General features: G+C 39.4%; 3 protein-coding genes across 6 annotated transcripts in view; 2 read left to right on the top strand and 1 right to left on the bottom strand.

The window, feature by feature from the left end:
- scaper (S-phase cyclin A-associated protein in the ER) overlaps window positions 1-956 on the top strand; it is a 60,680-nt gene extending 59,724 nt beyond the window's left edge. For all 4 annotated transcript variants that reach the window (XM_030053574.1, XM_030053573.1, XM_030053571.1 and 1 more), the window contains one exon: window positions 119-956. In XM_030053574.1, coding sequence (XP_029909434.1) covers window positions 119-216 — 98 coding nt within the window. In that variant the 3' untranslated portion in view covers window positions 217-956. The remainder of the gene's footprint in view (window positions 1-118) is intronic.
- A 2,606-nt stretch (window positions 957-3,562) lies between these two features.
- On the bottom strand, window positions 3,563-7,845 carry isl2a (ISL LIM homeobox 2a). The gene is made up of 6 exons (XM_030054091.1): window positions 7,773-7,845; window positions 7,149-7,338; window positions 6,384-6,643; window positions 5,434-5,720; window positions 4,092-4,259; window positions 3,563-3,697 (listed from the first exon to the last, which is right to left on the bottom strand). Exons 1-6 carry the CDS (start codon window positions 7,828-7,830, stop codon window positions 3,581-3,583), a joined length of 1,080 nt encoding a protein of 359 aa, XP_029909951.1. The 5' UTR covers window positions 7,831-7,845; the 3' UTR covers window positions 3,563-3,580.
- Window positions 7,846-10,796: 2,951 nt separating this feature from the next.
- On the top strand, window positions 10,797-19,728 carry etfa (electron transfer flavoprotein subunit alpha). Its single transcript, XM_030053350.1, has 12 exons — window positions 10,797-10,917; window positions 12,635-12,784; window positions 13,179-13,260; window positions 13,659-13,741; window positions 13,959-14,058; window positions 14,277-14,387; window positions 14,570-14,671; window positions 14,943-15,011; window positions 15,111-15,193; window positions 16,663-16,728; window positions 17,564-17,644; window positions 19,233-19,728. Exons 1-12 carry the CDS (start codon window positions 10,879-10,881, stop codon window positions 19,266-19,268), a joined length of 1,002 nt encoding a protein of 333 aa, XP_029909210.1. The 5' UTR covers window positions 10,797-10,878; the 3' UTR covers window positions 19,269-19,728.
- The last annotated feature ends 78 nt before the right edge of the window (window positions 19,729-19,806 follow it).

Raw genomic sequence — 19,806 nt, 5'->3', positions numbered from 1 at the left:
GTCACTGCGCAAATTATTTTAATAACGGCTTTCTTTGTGAAATTCTGCCGATTTTAAGACAGTTAAGAATTTCTGTTGTACAGAGTATAATTTTCCTTTTCTCTGTCTCCCTACAAAGTCTTTCAGCCGCTGGATTACTGTGAGTTGTCTAACCGCTTTCCAAGAGATCAGTGGGACTCGGCGCTGCAGTTTTTCCTTAAGAAACAGGAGGAGTAATAGAGTTGCACACTGTCCTCACAATGGATATGCGTAAAGTAAACACTACAAGGGAGACGGAGACATGGTTATCCACTCTGCTTCATTTTTCCTTTTTTGATTTTTTTTTTTCTTTACCTTGACTTGAGGTCTGCACATAAAACTGTTATTCAAACTTTGCCAAAATATGTAAAATTTTGTGGTTGTTAAGCCTTATCATTTGTTCGTGTATTTGTTATGATTTCTTAGAAATCATTCGTTGATCATGTACAAACCAGTTGTTCATGTCTCGCATTTACAGTTCTGATGCTCACAGCTATTCCATTCAGTGCCCAAAATAGCCATTTGTTTTTGTCTTTGTTACTGTTGTGGATAGAAATGGTCATGCACACATACACAAAAATAATAATAATTAAAAAAAATAAAACGTTTTATTATGCTGTAATAATTCACTTTCTAAACATTTCTGTAAATTCTTTGTGTTAATTTATTTATCTTTGCTCATCATTTAGAATGTGAATGACCTGACCAGAATGTTATTCCTGTAGTTTACATGGTGCAAGTTTTGTACAAGTTATACAAACTGTCCTGATTGCTGGTATCTGTTAAGAGTTCTGTATGTTTTTCAAGTTCACATATGTCCTTGTTTTTTTGTTTTTGTTATGATTTTCTCTGGTGGGAAGCACTTAAAAATTAATATAATATATTACGTAATTTACCTTTGTCTATCACAAAAAATAAACAAATCACTTATGCTGACATCATTGTTCTCAGACTGTTTTTTATATGAAATGACCATGTTTTATTGATGTCTTGAGTATGGCTCTGCAACACTTGGCATATGTTGACTTGAACACTGATTTTCTGTGTTTGTGTCAAGCCTTTGTGAACTCAGCTAAAATTAGCACATCTTTACATTAATTAATGAGATGGACAAAAGCAAGTTGTAGAAGTCCAATGTCAGCTAATCTCTCAATTCCGAAAGCAGGAGTCCTGTAACGTTTACATCCTCACAAATTCTGTGCAGAAATATACTATAAACGGTAAAGGAATGCACTGATTGCACGAGAAATTCCTATTCATACTGGACATACAGCAGATTCACTTTTTGATTCCTCTTACTGTTGATGTATTTTAATGGTTCATCATTGCAGGAACAAAGCTGCACGTTTTACAGCCAGCTGATGAAAAATTAAAGAAAAAAAAAACTCTTAAGCATGCATGTAAGAAGAACAAATATGAATCTCTAAAACTGTGAAACTGTCCGTCTGCGCTTTCCGCACGCATGGTGTTGATCCAGGCCTCCTCCAGCTATAAATTGTCCAGATCACACTATAGTACTTTAAGTTTTCAACTGTTGTGTGATGATTTGGAAATTGAGACTTTATTGCCCAAAATGCCATTATGATGGTATAGTATTCACCTAACAAAGAATAACTAGGCTATAACGTGCAAGCCTGTTCACAGGGACTTCTGACTTCATAACATCATCGAATTTTATTTTATTTCTGTCTTTCATGGAATGACTGTAGCCTGATATTCTTATTGTAATGCTGCTTTATTTTATTTCATTTTATTATGCTAATAGGCTACTTTTCGAACAGGTTGTACCCTACTTCTAATTGCAGTTCTTCTTTGTAAGGACTTGAAACAGTCGCTTATTTGGAGACTTTGTTGCCTTCAACTCTGATGTGCCATGACGTTCACTTAACACAATTTTGAGTTTGAATGAGACTCCGTTTCCTTCACTGATAAACGCTGATCCTCGTCAACAAATTGTTGAGGTGTAGTGTGTCAGTCCTGGCTTGACCTATATGCTCTCATGTCCAGCGGCTATTTGCCATTCGGGATTCCTACTGGAATGAAAATAAACTCAAGACAAGCCAGGATGCGTCCGCAGGCTGGGAGTCCCCTCAGCGCTGCTGCACACACACTCACACACACACGGAGACAGAGAGAGAGCTGGGTTTTGTTGAGGGTCCATTCAGTGTATCGTTTGCAGGTGATGCCAAATGCAGATAAGGGGCCGCCGCTGCTTGTCCTCTGTCTAGACTTGTAACCATGGGCGTCAAGAAGAAATGGCAATGTATGACACTTGCCACTAGGCTTAAAAAAAAAAAAAAAAAAAAAAGTCCAATCTTGTAGTTTTCATCACTATAATGGAGGGTAATTAACATGCAAAAATTGTTAGAAATAGAATTGGAAGACATGTCTAAAAAATGACGTCAGAGGAGCATACGGGACGAATAAAACCTTTCAAACTGTGTGAGTCTGTGTGATAGTGCGCTAGGCATGACAAGTAGTCCTAATATCTGGTCAGCCATGAGTCCTTGCTCCACTTGGCCCGAGAATTTTATTAAATATGAGTTCAAAGGTTTTGGTTGCACATGATCTCAATGATAGAGATAAGGGATATTTCTGAGAGGCACTCAGCGCATCCAAAATCTGACCAATATTTTGCAATATTGATTTTTTTCTCTCTCTCTCTCTTTAATTGCCTACACACGTCCTCACATTTGTTACATGTCATTTTTTGGGAGCAGACATGAGATTTATTTTGAAAATCATCCTGTATTGGGATCTGTTCTTATCTGGGGGCTATCAGCTCTTCAGGCTCTATAACTTGAACGCAGTGCCATACATTATGAGCAGCAGGTGCGTTACCATTTACAGTACTTTAAACTGATTTATTTTGCAAACGAATTAAAATTATTCTTAATCCTTTCCCAACAAATAGATTTTGCATGCAATAACCAGTTAGACCTATATGGTTTTATTGATAGGATCAGCTATGTCCGTCTTCATAATAAATAACAATAACTTATTTTCTTGCAAAAACTCAAAACAATCCGCATCTCATCTGTTTCATCAATTTACAGGAGTCAATATCGAATCTTCTTTACATATCATGCACATCTACAGAGATTGGATTCTGGGCCCATACGACCTGCTAAACATGAAAAATAACGTTCAGACGTCCAGTACAGACTCAGAGCGTGTGTTTGAATCCCACGGCACACTCCTCACACGTCCCATCCAGGTTTAGCCTGCACTGACACCGCAGGCAAGGTGCTGTAGGCTTTAAAGCCCCTCCAACATGTGTCCATCAACAGCGGCGTGTCCTGCCGAGGTGTCCATGAGCAAGTCAGGGAACCCTTACCTGCTGGGTTTGAGTGTCGGCTAAATGCCTGCAATGTAAATGTAATAGTCAATCCTTTAGACGGGAGGGTCATGAGTTGCACACTTGAGAGATGGGGATATATCCTCAAGCATAATCCAGCGTAGTCCTGTTTTTGTTGCTCTTCAATGAATGTCTCTGATATTCAAGAGTTCTGTGCGCGTCCACGCAGAGGACACGGGTGCGCGCTCGGGCTCCGATCAGGCCTCACGTGTCAACGGGACTGGGCACCATGCTGTTCGGTGTGTCCGGTAACTGCGACGACAATGAAGTCACATCACTGCCCGAAGAGTTCCCCATTGAGCCCGACTCTGAGAAAGACACCTGCCAAGATAAACACGTGGAGGCCCGTCAGCTCAATAAATAAACAACATATCTCTTTACTGTGTGTTTTAGGCTATTTTTAGTTTATCCTGAGAAAAAGCTTATTTGCCTGCAGGAAATTTTATACGAACTTTGATAGAGCATAACTGCACGAGAAACACATCAGCATCACCTTTTGCATGAGCAAAAGTTGGATCGACCACAATAGATCTCTCTCTCTCTCTCTCTCTCTCTCTCTCTCTCTCTCTCTGTCTGTCTGTCTGTCTGTCTGTCTGTCTGTCTGTCTGTCTGTCTGTCTGTCTGTCTGTCTGTCTGTCTGTCTGTGTGTGTGTGTGTGTGTGTGTGTGTGTGTGTGTGTGTGTGTGTGTGTGTGTGTGCAGTTTTTTTTCCTTACCAGCTGCTGGAAGGCAGGCTGGTCCAGGTCGCTCTGCAAGGCAAAGTCGCTCAGGGTTTTCCAAGGTGGCTGGTAAGTTTGCACCTCCACGGGATTCCCTTGGACGGTGTTATCGTGACGAATAGGGCTGCCTGCCACCAAAGGGGTCCCCGTCAGGCCCTGCAGATTCTACAGGGCAAACGAAAGCACTCATTTACCTCACCTCTTGGCCAGTCATGCAGCCTACGAGGCTAAAAGTCATCTCAGGATAAAGGATTTTTCTGCCATGTAGCCACATTATCCTGTATGAACATGCAGTGGTGAATTAAACCCGTGGCTGAATTAGGAGTATCACCAATATAAAGAAAAGAACTACTAATGTAGCCCACACAAAAGTCAACTAAATATCCAGAAGAGCTTTGACCCTGTCACCATTCAACTTAGACTGCTCATTATGATGCATTTACATCATACAAATATATCAACCTATGACAGTGACGTTACACTTAATCCCCTCAGTAATAATAGGTTGGGAAAACTGAGTTTATCCTGCACCACATCTCCTACCATTTGCCTATGAAGCGCATAAACATCTCTCTGGTGGATTAAAAATAGTCCCGATCATCGATAACAATCAGTCGGTCGGTGTGTAAAACCAGGCTGGACGAGAGACACTGTGATTATGTTTTATAATCAGTTCCCGGTTGAAAAAAAAAAAAAAAAAAAAAAAAAAAAAAACAGCAATAAAAGGTACAAAGAAGCAGAGTTTGGAACAGGAGCCTACGGATTTTTCTCTATAAGGAGCTGTATAATGTAACGAATTATAATCACAATTTCATTTTATTATTAGGCTATTATTATTATTATCATTATCATTATCATTATTATTATTATTATTATTATTATATTGTTGTTATTATCATTTTATTATTATTACAGACATAATTCCAGAAACGTGTTATTGTTTGTTATCAGCCCCTATAAATATTAGTTTGAAGATGGATGATCCGATTTGGTATTTGTCGTCCTGTGCATGGTTTAGATGAAGTGTGGAAGGACGGTATTATTGCCATGAGGATATTACCTTATTTATTTAGCTATTTATTTATTCCGTGGAGCACAAGGACAAATACATTGAACATCCACGTTATATAGTTACTTTGATAATATACAGAGGATGACAAAGGAAATCGGACAAAAACACAGAAAAGTTTGGGCTAACCAGTGTAACAAATTGGGAGAAAGGCCTGATGTCATTACTTTTGAAATTAGAGACAAATAATGTAGCCCAGTGTATGACTTTTGATTATTATTATTATTTTTTTTAGAGTGCCTGGACACAAGTTGCATTGAATGAACTCACGGTTTTGTCACTGTGCTGCTGCTGCTGGAGCTGCTTCATGAGAATGGATCTCTTCTTGTCTTTGCAGCGCTTGTTCTGAAACCAGACGCGGATGACCCTGGGGCTCAGGCCCGTCATCTCCACCAGCTGTTCCTTCATCAGAGCATCCGGTCTGGGGTTGGCGTTGTAGCAGGTCCGCAGGGTGTGGAGCTGCTTCTCGTTCAGCACCGTCCGGACCCGGGTGGTCTTCTCAGACTGCTTATGGACGTGGTTTCTATGATGAGGAGGATGTCGAACCGACACCGGGTCTGATGTGAAAACAAACGAGGAGCTTTAGTTTACTCCTTGAAAATTCGTTTAAATAAATCACTGTCATCAGACCCTAACCTTGCGAAAAAATTATAATAACCTTATAATATATTTTAGAAGGATTCTATGCAAATATCACAGTCCACAAATAAATGAATAGTAGGCTATACAGTGCCATAGTGATACTATAAGAAAACTCACTACTGACTACCACAGCCACACTTAGCGTCACCAAAATATTAGACTATTATAGAAATAGTCATTTAGCCTACCATCACCGGGCTATTTTCAGTCTTCTTAACAATTTCAAGGTAATATTTTCAACTTAATTCTTGTGTAGTCGACTTTGTTTTAATTTCCAGTTCATTTCTGACCGGCCACGAAAATCATATCATAAAATCATAAAACATTTGCTGAATAAAACGGGCTCACATGGTAAAGGCACCAACGACAAAATAACCACAAAACAAATGATATATAAAAGAAACCAAATAGCCTAATATTCTGATAAATAATACTAAAAACGATAACAACAAAGGAAATAATAATAATAATAATAATAATAATAATAATAATAATAATAACAATAATAATAATAATAATAATAATAATAAAGGCCTAATCATGCAGTCATTTTCATGGCACGAACAGGCTGTGCCTACCTGGGACATGCAGCGGTCTGGAGTGAATGCTTCCCGGGCTGAGGGGGCTCCCTGCGGAGGCCCGCTCTAGCAATAAGCCGTGATCAGCCCGACAGAGCAGCTCGTCGTCCCGCAGAGAGAACTCGTCCCCTGGCAGGAGGTGTCTGCTGCACACCGAGCACCGAAAACACTCCATGTGGTACACGTTGTCCCGGGCTCTCATCACCAGATCGCTGCTGCAGAAGCCCATGTTACACTTTGCACATTTGATGCCAAATAATCTGCAATGAGCACGGAGGAACACTGGTCTCAGTGAACGAGGTTTTGGGTGAGATTAATTTGATGCTGCTCTTGGTCAAGTTCAATTCAAAGGGGACAAAGAGGCTGTGATCGGATAGCCTGTACCCCCAGGAGCCACGAGACTGAAGACAATTCAGACGATTAAAAAAATAAATGACTTAGACTATGTGACACAAAACTGAGGCCTACAGTTTTGACGCACGTTTGCGCTCTTTCATTTGCACACTAAAGGTATGCATTTGAATTGAACACTAGGTACACCTGTGAGAATCTATTGATTTCTTTCCTTTTTTTGTAGGCTTATTTGTAAACTCCTGGTGTCTTCTAAATCTATCACAGTCCTTTTATTTAGGCTACTGCATTTCATTCTATCTAGGCTACATCTCACTCTCTGCTTTTTGCCATCTCACCTCCTCTCATCTCACAGGTTTGCTTTCTCAGTAAAGGCCTCTCAAAACTCTGGGAAGTCACAGTGAACTCCTATACCTCACATAATCTCTTTTACAGTATGTCTTGCCGTCTCGGACGAAGCAAGTGCACGTCTCGTCCAGGTACTGGCTGCACTCGGCGCACTTGAGGCAGGCTGCGTGCCACTCCAGGTCCGGAGAGACTCTCAGGATGTACTGGTCATGTATCTGACTTCCACAGCCCACACACATTGCGATTCCCGACTTCTCTGTGGAGGGAATGAACACTTTAATGCGACACTGTGCGCTCTTTTAATCCCCTGATGTCTTTGTTAAATCCACTCAACCCTCCCACCCTGACTAGTAAAGAGCCTTTAATCCTACAGGCTAATAAAGTTTAGAAGGATGCAATGTAAATTCCACAACAAACCTGGGTCCTTACAGGAACATTATTGTGAGCCCAGAGGAGATCAAAATACCGCACTGTATACAGAATCACAATAAATTCACCATTGATAACCACAATAAAAGTTGCTATCGGCATGGTGATTTTTCATGGTGGCATGTCTGTTGAACATGACTTATTTGCAGGTTTCGATATGCACACCTCGAAAACAATTACCGATTAATCTACAGGCTACAAACTACACGCTGAGCAGGACATAAAAGTGAAAAAGCAATCAAAATGCAGTGGAAAGCTTACTTTTGGAATGATCCCCCATATCATCCAAGAAAGAAGAATTGAACAGGATATCCACCATACAGGAGAAGTAGCCCAGTGCACGCCGACAGATGGAGGAAAAGGAGTGGGAGAGGAGCGCGTCCCGTCCCTGGCTGGGTGATAAACTTGTATTCCTCGACTGAGAGGTGGAGAGAAAACAAAGTCCCTCGACCAGTGACGTCTGCAGACCTGGACCTCTGTGAGTCTGGGGAGAGGGTGCGATGCAAATCTCCTCATGGACCCCGACTGATTTTTTTTCCTTCTTTTTTTTTTTTTTTTTTTTTTCTTGTGTGACTGAATGCAGGGTTTCCTTTCTTTTTGTCCTAAAAACAGAGCAGTGTCTCTGGGCATTTGTAGATCACCTCGACTGGCTGAAAGACAACAAACCAGTCACTGCTGTAATATTACTCTCAGGACTTGCAGTTTTTCTGTGACACTCAATAGACTTGAGTTGAGTGTCCTGTTTATTTTTTACTTCACATTTTATATCACTATAATATTCCTACAACCCTCCTATTGAGACTCATATGACTTAGTGGTATGTGGTAACTTAGTAGTAACCTTATGTTACTCTATATCTATCTATCTATCTATCTATCTATCTAGATAGATATAACTTTTTTAGAATACAAAAAATACAAAGTTTTTCAGTTAAATTCAATTTTATTTTCCTGCATATAATATATGTATGCCTTTTTGCTGTATTGCTGGGATGTTTAGGCTATATTCGTCCTAAATAATTTAAAAATATATGTTTTCTCTCAAGTTCAGTTGCTACTAAAATAAAAAATGTAAAGAGAAAAGTACATACATATATAGCCTATGTTGTATGTTAACCTAGAATAAATATTTTTCTTGTTATTCTAGTGATTATTATGTTATTATGAAATCTAATATTTCACTTTATAGGCTCTTCCCACACATTTTACTGTGACAGAGCCCTCTACTGGATGAGGATCACAGGTCTCAGTGACGATCTGGATCCCAAATGAGGGCAGGAGGACTGAGCAATAAATCTTTTTCTTTTGAGGAGCCACGGATTTGTCTCCTGTGCGGATGTAAACACGTGATTGAAGCTGAGGCTGCTTCAGTGTCTGCACTCGACATGCACTTTGTGTTTTCATGTAACAAGGCAAGGAGAGCAAACTGAATCTAGGAATGCCTCAGAAAATGATTTAGTCCAGACATTTTATTTTTTATTTTTATTTTGCCTCAGAAAATGATTTAGTCCAGTTTGCTCATAACATCTTAACTATATAGGCTACCCTGTATCACCCAGGGAGAGACAGAGACAGAAAGAGAGAGAGAGAGAGAGAGAGAGAGAGAGAGAGAGAGAGAGAGAGAGAGAGAGAGAGAGAGAGAGAGAGAGAGAGAGAGAGAGATGCAACAGAGAAATTTTCACACATTTCAACAGCATTTTAAATTATTTCGAGATCAACATGTCACTCTCTTCTTCGATTATAAAGACAAATGTATCGGCTCAAAATTTAGTTTAAATAAACGTAATATATAACCTGAACCAGAAATCATGAATGCTAAACTCTCCCAAAAGCTCAAAGCTCGACGTCACACAACTCTGCATATATACATTTATAAATGTATAAACTGGAGCCAATAAATTTGAGGCGCAACATGAGGCAGGTTTTTGGTTTTTATTTAGTTTTCCACCAGACGTGATGTGTCACAACGCACACACAGACACACACACGCACACACAGACACAAAGACATACACACACACACACACACACACACACTCACACAGACAGACAGACAGACAGACAGACAGACAGACAGACAGACAGACAGACACACACACACACACACACACACACACACACACATACACACGCACACACACACACACATCGTATCTTCGTCTGCATTGAACTGCTGTCAATGAGACTATTGACCTCGAAGAGCAAAATGTGCCCTGAAAAGTCTCTGAAAAATCTCTCGTTTAAAAAGCTGAAAGATGTTAATTTTGTATGATGAATAACCAACAGTTCAGACAAGCCGTGTCGGCTCTATCTTTATTTTCCACAAATTTATTTTGCTTTATTTTAGGATTAGCCTACTGTTTTTTTTTTTTTTTTTTTTTTTTTTTTTTTCAAATAAGGTATTGTATCTATATAAAGTGTTGATTTTCTAAATGTATGCATTTATTTATTTATTTTGGTAGAACTGCTGCTTGAAAAAGAAGAGCCGTTTTGTTATGTGTAGACTGCAACGGAAAGCTGAAATGCTGGAAATCAGCATTGATAGAATTATCAGCTGGATGACGCCTAATGCATGCAGCAATTTCAAAAGGCAGGCCTTTTTTTTTTTTTTTCGCTTTAAGAGGCTGGAAATAATAATGACAAACCTTTGTCATTACAGGAGAGGAGGAAAGACAGATCACTATTGCTGGACAGCCTGAAATAACAAGAAACAAATTTTGGTTATGAACCGTGCCCTTTTCGTGGATTTGCGCATGTTTGAAAAGTTAATTAAGAGGCTTCCACCAAAGGATTTCTAAATTCGATTTTTCTTTGCTTCATCTTCAAGATATGCTGTCTTAAAAATAACAATTTTGTACACAGCCTTGTGTTTAGGCTGTCTTAATAGTATTCGGCGTGCTTATAAAAGACGCGCTTTGTTGAACATTGCACTGAGCTGAGGAAGATGTGACACATGGATGGCATATGTTAAAAACAAATTGTAACAGCTATTTTCAGCGAGTTGGAGCTGCTTGGGTTATTAAACTTATTTCCACCACTGTCCCTGCAAGATATGATTTTATTCCCACTGCGTAGTGAGAATAAAGTAGTGCTCATTGGCTGATTCAGAAGAAAATGGATGGAGCCTCATTACCAGACTCACCATATAGGCCTAAAGCTGCGTATTTTCTGTCATCCACACGGACCATTCAGATTTATGCCTTCTGCATATTTTGCATATGCCGCGGAAGGGAAGGCACGGGTTAAATTGTAGGCTACCGAGCGGAAGTTGTTCTCTTTGTCTCGCGAGAAGTCGGCCCAAACTTCCCACTCACCTTTAGCATAGATTTGTCTCTTGCAGCGTTGAGAAGCAGGCGAGCCGGGTCCAAGATGCACAGGGCTTTCAACAAAACAAACCTGAGACAGCTGGTAAGAGCATGACAGACTCAAAACGGCAACATTAGCCTTACACAGGATCACACAACGTAAACAAATAAACATGTGTTAGCTTGCTACCTGCGTCTGCTGCTGCTGCTTATTGGTTAGCGATAATACCAGCAGCTAGCTACATACCTGTCTTGCTTTTACAAGACAGGAGTACACTTAATGTTTGCATGTGGCAGCATTGAGAGCTTTGGTTAATTCATTTTTTTGTCATTCAGTTGACAGAGTCAGTGCTCATGTAGACTAACAGAGGTAACTTTGCTCTTGAGCTAACGTTAGCGTTAGCCGGTCGTGTTAGCATGGTCGGGTGCTTATGAAACCTCGTAAACAACAGTTATGAAACTGCGAAAAATGCCATTGATATCAGTGGTGTCACGAAAAAACATCTATTTCTGGTGAAAAGTCTAGTCCAGTAGATAATGACCTGAAAAGCTCCATTATAACGACAGTTTTCTTTATTTTCCAAATGTCATTTTAGTGACATTTATGTAATTTAACCATCCTGTTACCTTCAAATTCGCCATTTTTTTTTTTTTTTTTTTTAATCAGCTGGGGTCAGTTTTATCCGTCATGTTTCTCACTGACCACCTTTATAAGCCTTTTAAATAAGACATAAACCCCACACTCACCAAAACTTATGCAACTAAGTCTCTCCTTCCCAAATGTCATTTGACCTTCTTACACTGCCACAGCTGTGGTTATGTGGAGGGTCTTAAAGCAGAGGGAAGTGTTTTGACGATTAGAAATGGCATGTTATAGTTCCTCAGTGTCATCCAAAACAGTTAAAGTAAAAGTGTGTCCAGTGTTGATTTTTTTTTTTTTTTAGCTGTATATGCTGTATACAGTTAAAACAGCCAGGGGTCAAATAAACCCCAAAGAAACACTGATGTGTACAAAATGTGTGCAGGACACTGAAAACATCATACATTAATTTGATGTTTTCTGCTTTAAATGAGGGAAAATCTTCACATATGAAGCAAAAAACAATGTTAATCATCCTCAAAGATGATAGCAGGGTTAAAAGTCTCAGACCTGCAGATAAGGCTGGTATGATCCTGTTTTCACTTGACAGTGCTGTTTCTGCCGCTCAAGAGGTTACATCCACTTTGTATAGGTACTTCCACTGGTAGCATTAACTAGGTTTGCTTGTAGAATATTTGATGGCAAACTTCAGTGTTAACTTAATTCCTGTAAGAAAGTGACTGCATTCAAGTTTGAACAGCACAGAATCCACTAGAACCAGTGCACAGTGTTTCCTCTGTATTCATTTTGCACTAGTGCACCACCACAGCAAGGAATTTACCACCACCGTCAGAGAAAATGTGAAGTTGATACAGTTAATATTGTAATCGTGTCTTAATGTTATCTAAAACTAAAAACTATAGTCCAGTGTTTTAGAAGTAGGCTAATGATTTTAATGTGATTAAAATCATTTAGGAATCAGAATCAGAAATACTTTATTGATATTTGAGGGGAAACTTAGTCAGTAGCAGTTGCTCAAATTCTCACAAGAAGAATATTTTTATATAAGCATAAGAGAAATTATAAGAACTATAACAATAAATAAGAATAAGCACTATGAAACATGCTTTCCAACTTGTTTTTCATATGTGAGACCATTTTACCTGACATAACTACCATATATGTCTTTGTTTTATTGCCGAAAAATTTTATTCACAGTTGTTGACATTTTCCTCAACAGACTGGTCTCCTCCAGAGGTTTCAAAGTACCTTGGTTGTAGCAGAGCACAACAATGAGAAGCTGACACCCATCACACTCAGTGCCATCACTGCCGCCAATAAGCTGGGAGGAGAGGTGGCCTGTTTGGTTGCTGGAACGGACTGCTCCAAGGTAGGCAGTGCTTTTGGGACTGAGCTGCTTGTGGCCTCTTACTTATGGTACTTCAGGTGTTTATGTGACTACCACAAAGGCTCTGTTAGTGAGTCTTTGCCTCTATTGCATCTTACTCAGACAGTCCTCGAAACAAACACCTTGTGTCATTGCAAGGACGCAAAAAGACAGCATATTGAACATGCCCATGTTGTTTTTTTTCTTTTTTTTTTTCTTTTTTACTCTGTGTAGCTTTTATCTGTTGTTTTATTGTACTTGTTTTATCTTTGTAAAGTGTCCTTGAGTGTTGAGAAAGGTGCTTATAAATAAAATGTATTATTATTATTATTGTTATTATTATTAAATAGATATTAAATGTCGTAACCTAGGTTCATTCAGTTTTTTGTCCTCTCAGGTTGCTGAGGAAATCAGTAAAGTCCACGGTGTCAAGAAAGTTCTGGTGGCCCAGCATGCCTCGTACAAAGGTGCTCTGCCAGGTATGTAGCCTGAAAGAGACTTGATGTACAGTATTTTTAAATTAACCTTTATCTAGGGAAGATAAACTGGGTATACATATTTTTTTTCCAGTAATAGTTTGTTCCATACCGAAAAAGTCATGCACATTCACACCTAGAAATTGCCCAGTACAACCCCAATGTTCTGCTGTTTTCTGAGCAACTGGGGCTGAAGTGCATTGCTCTAGGGCATCTAGATAATACTTGCTTTGGAAGGGGGGAGTGTTTCTCATTCATTTCCTCAGCTGATATTTATGAGGTGGTCTGTGTTTCTCACAAGCAACACTCTGGTTATGAGCTTTCCTCTCTGACCTATATTACACAACTTGTTCTTGTTCATGGCATAGTGAGACAAAAATTGCTGCCCTCTTTTTCTGCAGAGGAGCTGACTCCCCTTGTCTTGGCAACCCAACAGCAATTCAACTTCACCCACATCTGCGCAGGTGCCTCTGCCTTTGGAAAGGTAGGACAAAGAGAAGAGTGTCATCATTATGCATTTTGTGGAATGGTGTTAGTGATATTGTGTCTGAATCTACAATGTGTACATTCAGTGTGTACCTACCGATGAAATCTGTACACTACACTATTACACTGTGTAGTGTACTTGTTACCACTGGGTTGAGCAGAAGTGTGATTGATCTATGCATATTTCCCTGCTTATGTGCCATTTTATTTTGCAGAACCTGCTCCCCAGAGTGGCTGCCAAGTTGGATGTGGCCCCAATTTCGGATATTATTGAGATCAAGTCTCCAGACACTTTTGTCAGAACCATCTATGCTGGTAACTACTGTCATTTTATCATACTAATGAAACAGCCAAGCATTTCTTGTCTCATAATTTTTGATTAGTATTGAAATGGTTCAGTGGGAACTTTAAACAAATGGCTCATTTTAACTGCATTTAGGACAGCTTTCAGTGACGTAGACATAGATCTAACTTGAATTACTGCTGAGGTATTTTTTGTAATAGTTTATGTTATTAATGCTTGCATTACACAGGGAATGCTCTCAGCACTGTGAAATGTAATGAGAATATCAAGATCTTCACTGTCAGAGGGACGTCTTTTGAGCCAGCTCCAGTGGAGGGAGGAAGTGCCACATCAGAAGACGGTACAGTAGCTAACAAATTTTTCCATAAAGATGCACTATATGCTATGATAAGAACTGACTGTTAATCTTCTGTGTATTAAGTTTTTTTATATAAAAAATAACATACATTTTTTTGGCATTGTCTTTTTAATATGATGATCTGGTTAATAATCATTGGTGCTTCTCTAATTTGTTGACTGCAGTGGCTGCATCCACGCCCCTTGGGCTGTCTGAGTGGCTGGAACAGAGCCTTACCAAGAGTGACCGTCCTGAGCTGACCAGTGCCAAAGTCGTGGTGTCTGGAGGTACAAATTCATTAACGGCTTTCAGTATTACAAATGGTCTTAGCAATGTTTTCCAAAGAGTAATTTGGAACCCACAAGTGATTTGCTGGAAGATTGAAAATGGTCCCCATCTCTTTGAGAAGGGATTGGTTTCTAATGATTTGTTTCTTGTTGTGAAACATTCCCTAACTCCTTGCAGTGTATGGTAAAATAAAATACTGCAGATCTGTAGGTTGGTACAGTAAAAATTATACTACTGCTTGTCAACAAATCAGCTTGTTTTCTTTCGCAGGAAGGGGCTTGAAGAGTGGAGATAACTTCAAGCTGCTCTATGACCTTGCTGACAAAATGAATGCCGCAGGTTAGATGGTGGTAAAATATTAATGTTATGAAACTGTGTCATTCACTGTGCTTGCTTTTAGTATGGTACATTTTAAATTATATAATACTCTGTTTTCAGTCGGTGCATCCAGAGCTGCAGTGGACGCCGGATATGTTCCTAACGATATGCAGGTTGGACAGACAGGCAAGATTGTAGCACCAGTAAGTAATTCATCTTCTGAGGTGGTATATGGTGCCACTTCAAGACACATGCACAACAAACAAAGAACACTGACATTAGACTTTTTCTAGCTCTCATCAAATTAGAAACTCTAAAATCTGGTATATAGGAAGCAAGACTTAACCACAGATGCACTTCTTTTGATATAGAGCTGAACCCTGGTAAGAATATCAGTTTGTATCAGACTTGTGCAAATTGCAGATACCAGCTACTTTGACAAATGCCTGTCCTTATCTTATAGAGCATTCCCGAAATTCTGTATGATCAAGATGGCTGCTTTGCCCTCTAAAAGGGTTAACGTCCCATTATCTGATTCAGCTGGGATGGCCCAGCTATGATTATCCACACATTAGGCCCCATGAAATGTACTTGATGGCACACCCAGGGCCCTAAATGATTTAACTGATCCATTAAAGCAGACTGCAGTGAATGTCGGGTCAGAGCCTCAGTCCACGCCAGCCTGCCCAAATAGGGTTTTCCAAATGTTTTGACAGGCATGTTGAATTTGGCACCATGCATTAAATGTAGTTTGAATTGTTTTTTTTCCTTTGCCTTTCTGAAAATGGCAAGTATCATATTCATTACAATGAAGTATTCACATAGAATTATTTCTCCTATTACTGATTCAAGTACAGTTCATTGTTACTGAAATTAGTGCTATCAAAGGAACAAGTGTTCAATAACATGTCACTCTCTGTGATGTTTACAGACGGTTAGTCTCTGTATTGTTCAGTGTAATCAAAACTGTCAGATGTTATACCTGAGCAGCCTCAGAGGGGAGTGTCTCTTTTAGGGAACAGCTTGGCAGCATAGGAGCATGGATTGAAACTTCTGATCTGATGTTAGTGTTACCAAACAATGGCATCCCCTCCATACTTGAATGGCTTGCAGGTGATGCAGTTGGGTTGCATGTAAAGAAGTGTGTACTCACACCTGAGGAGCACTGGCTGAAGTGCAGAAACACATTGTCTTGCTGCACAGATTTTGCAATTTGAATGACCATCAGCAGCTTGCTAGGATTAGAATATTATAGTATAACAAAGGCTTTCCAGAGATACACAGGAATAGAAACCTATATAGTTTTCTGTCTTTGTGTATCTCTTAAAAGTCCTCATCTGGCTAGAGCAATAAAGCATTTGATGCATTTAGTTTTTACGCTCAATATATTTGTGTTCACAAATTGCAGCAACATTAAATGAGCACTGAAATATTCATATGGTTGTGCATTAAGCTGAGAGCCAGTTATGTGTTTTCCCAATGGGACTGGAGAGATGCAGGGATAGCGCAGCCCTCTGCCACATGTACGTTACTCATCCTGTGATAGATTACACACCCAGTCAATGTGCCATTGGCCAGGGCTGCTGCGCCATAGTTCTGAGCTGTACTGAGATGACACTTCATGTCTGTATGCAGCTAACGCTTGGTTGTTGTGCTTATTTTCTGTTCACAGGAGTTGTACATTGCTGTTGGTATCTCTGGAGCTATTCAACATTTGGCTGGAATGAAAGACAGCAAGGTAAAGTTGCTAGGGGCCTCATGAAAAAATCCCCACGCTCTCCCAAAGATCAGTTATTTAATTTCATTTTATGTTTCATCCTTTTATATTTTTTTCTGTACATTTTTGTCTGGATTCAGATTTTAACTGTGTGTACATGTTTACTATCAATGTAGGTGAAAATAAACACAATCAAAGTGGGACTTTTTTGATGTGTGATTTTACTTAATTGGTTGCTGCAGGTCAGCTTAGCTTTCTGAGTCTGGTCACTGGTATGCTGGCTAAACGTGCACATCAATTATTGTCTTAGTACAGCTACATCAGTACCATTGGAAATCAAATTAAATTTCACTGTTGAACAGATATGTGCCACTTCTAAGTTGACCATTTTTGGGCGAGAGAATCAATGAACATTTGAAATTCTCTCAGACTTTCCTGGAATTAAATTAATTTAAATTAAATTAATTAATTTGATTATTTATTTTTTTACTTTGCGGTGAACATATGCAGGTGAACCTGCACATGATACCTAATTCACACACTGTTGGCATACAGCACTCCACAAACAGCAGTGGTTGCTACACCTCTTGCCATTGTTTTTAAAGGTTTCTGCCCATCTGTTCAGTGTCTTTCACTTAAACAAATGTTATACAATTGTTGAGCATTATTCACAATGGCATTCTGCAGTCAAGACTAAATAGCATTTTCACTCCTGGTTTCTGTCATTCATCTGTGAATTTTATAAAGCAGAGGAGGTAGAATAATTAACATATCATTTAATTGTAGCAAATATTTGAGGCAGTTTGTTCATTCTTCTTTTGTACCACGTATCCTAAACATGTCCCTCTCCTTTCAGACTATTGTTGCTATCAACAAGGACCCAGAGGCTCCCATTTTCCAGGTGGCAGACTATGGCTTGGTAGCTGATCTTTTCAAGGTGAGAAACATATTGTTAAAACAATGTCAAGATGAGCTTACACAAGGACGCTACCAAGCAGTGGACCTAAGACTCAACACTACTCATTACTGCAGTTTCCAACTGCGTGGATAGACACTGGACGTTTTGATAGGCAAGAGTCCAGAGTGACAATCAGAATATAACATTTGCCATCTTGCTGATAAATGTTGCACGATGCATTATTCCACCTAATGGAAATGTGCAACTGTTGAATTATTGAGTTCTTGAATTAATCAGAGGTGAGTTGTAGCAGGAACTTGGCATTAAAAGAGAGGCACACAGGCCTCCCACAAGCTTATAAAAAGGGATCAATAGTTACCTGAAGGTGGCTGGGTGGAACTTTTCGGGTTTATATTCAGCTTCTTCTTGCCAGCCCTTTTACACGCTTGGTTTGTTTCTTGTGTCTAGCTGGTAGTTGGGGATATTGAGCCAGGAAGGTTGGCACAACTAACATGGGAGTTGAGCGCTTGCTTGTGAAAGGCTAGTAGCCGATATTTTCATGTGTGTCCTGTTGGTCATGTTTTATTTAGCCCCTCAGTAGTACATGAGCAGCCCAGGTGTCCTGCTAAACTCTGTAGAAGTGATTAGTAATAATAGCTAGTGGCAGTAGAGTTGTGACCTACTGGGTGAGATCACCTTACATGTGATCACTCCTCAGATAACTGATTAAAATGTATGGGCTTTCTCCTTTTTCTCCAATGGAAAATTGATACCTGGCAGTAACTCAGGTGGTGACAGATGATTTAGTTCTTAAGTTGCCTGGCTCATAATGATTGCCAGTCAAACAATTTTTAACTCAAATTCATCACATAAAATTGGATGAATTGGAATTGGAATTTCTGCCCTTCAGAACAAAACAAAGCAATGCAACCTCCATAATCAATGTGTTGGTTTATGGGCCAGATGCATCCCTAGTAAATCTTGCTCTGCATTTATCAACCTTTCAGAAATGTTTGTGCGCCTGCCGCCTGGTGTTGTCTTGATAAATCTCAGATGAGAGTTGGAGTGTGCTCATTTACCCTGAGAGCACTAGTATGCATCACTTAATGTGTAATAAGTCCATAAATCTCAATATGCAGAATATATTGGGGACGCTTAAAATGACAGGTTCTTGTAGACAGTTCTCCAGTTGTAAAGCCTGCAAGTATTTGAAACTGGTGCAACAAGGATTGGGCACAGAATTGCAGTAACCTATAGTTCACTTAAGATGTCTAAATAATTTTCACAATGTATTGAAGTTAGTTAGCTCTAACAGCTCTAACCCTAACTATCCAATAAAATATCTTTTAACTTCAAGCTTAACTTCAAGGTTTATGCCTTGAGAAAATATTTGAAAGTTTGAAGTTTACGTGTTGGTCTTGAGTTAGAGGTACACACACACACACACACACATAAATGTCAGAAAAATGCCATTATGTCCTGTGTAAAATGTTTGTTGCATGATTTCCTTAGCAACTTGCTAGATAAACAAAACCCAACACTTCTCATAAGTTACAACTTTGAGGTTTTCCATGTCACGGAAATAGGCTAGGGATTATTTTAAGTCTCTCTACTGTCTCGTCCTCAGGCTGTTCCTGAGATGACTGAAGCACTGAACAAGTGAGCAGGAACAAAATCCCACCACAAGCTCCTATCCCACAACTTGCTGGGAAGTCAGACAGCAACCACAGGGACATGTCCACCAGCGTCTGCCTTAACAAAACTTCTGGGGCTTTGTGTATCTGATGCATAAATTATTTCATCATCCTCTCTCTGGCTGGCAACAGAAGAACATTCTCAGTCTACAAATAAGTGTCAGTTTTATACTTAAGTATTAAATGTCCATGAATAAGGTTTTACTTACCTTTGGTGGAGGGTTATTTTACATCTCCAATAGTGTGTATTTTGTCATTTTATTTAACTTTCTGGCGCAATAAAAGCCCTCTTAGGGAATTCTGGACTTGTCTGTAGACCTCTGACTCCATGATGTAGTTGACTGTATGATGTAGTAGCAAAGACTGTCTACTTTATCAGAAATGCTCTATAAAATGTAATGGCATGCATTAAATTGTTTACTAAAGACAGTTGTTCACATTTTGCCTTGTTTTCCTTTTATTGGCTTCCTGCTGCAGTTCTTTCTCTCCATGAGCATTATACAAAAT

This window comes from Myripristis murdjan, chromosome 6 (assembly GCF_902150065.1).
Source record: "Myripristis murdjan chromosome 6, fMyrMur1.1, whole genome shotgun sequence".
Classification (NCBI taxonomy): Eukaryota; Metazoa; Chordata; class Actinopteri; order Holocentriformes; family Holocentridae; genus Myripristis; species Myripristis murdjan.
Note: the sequence above shows the minus strand (reverse complement) of the source record. Positions and strands in the feature narration are given on the sequence as shown.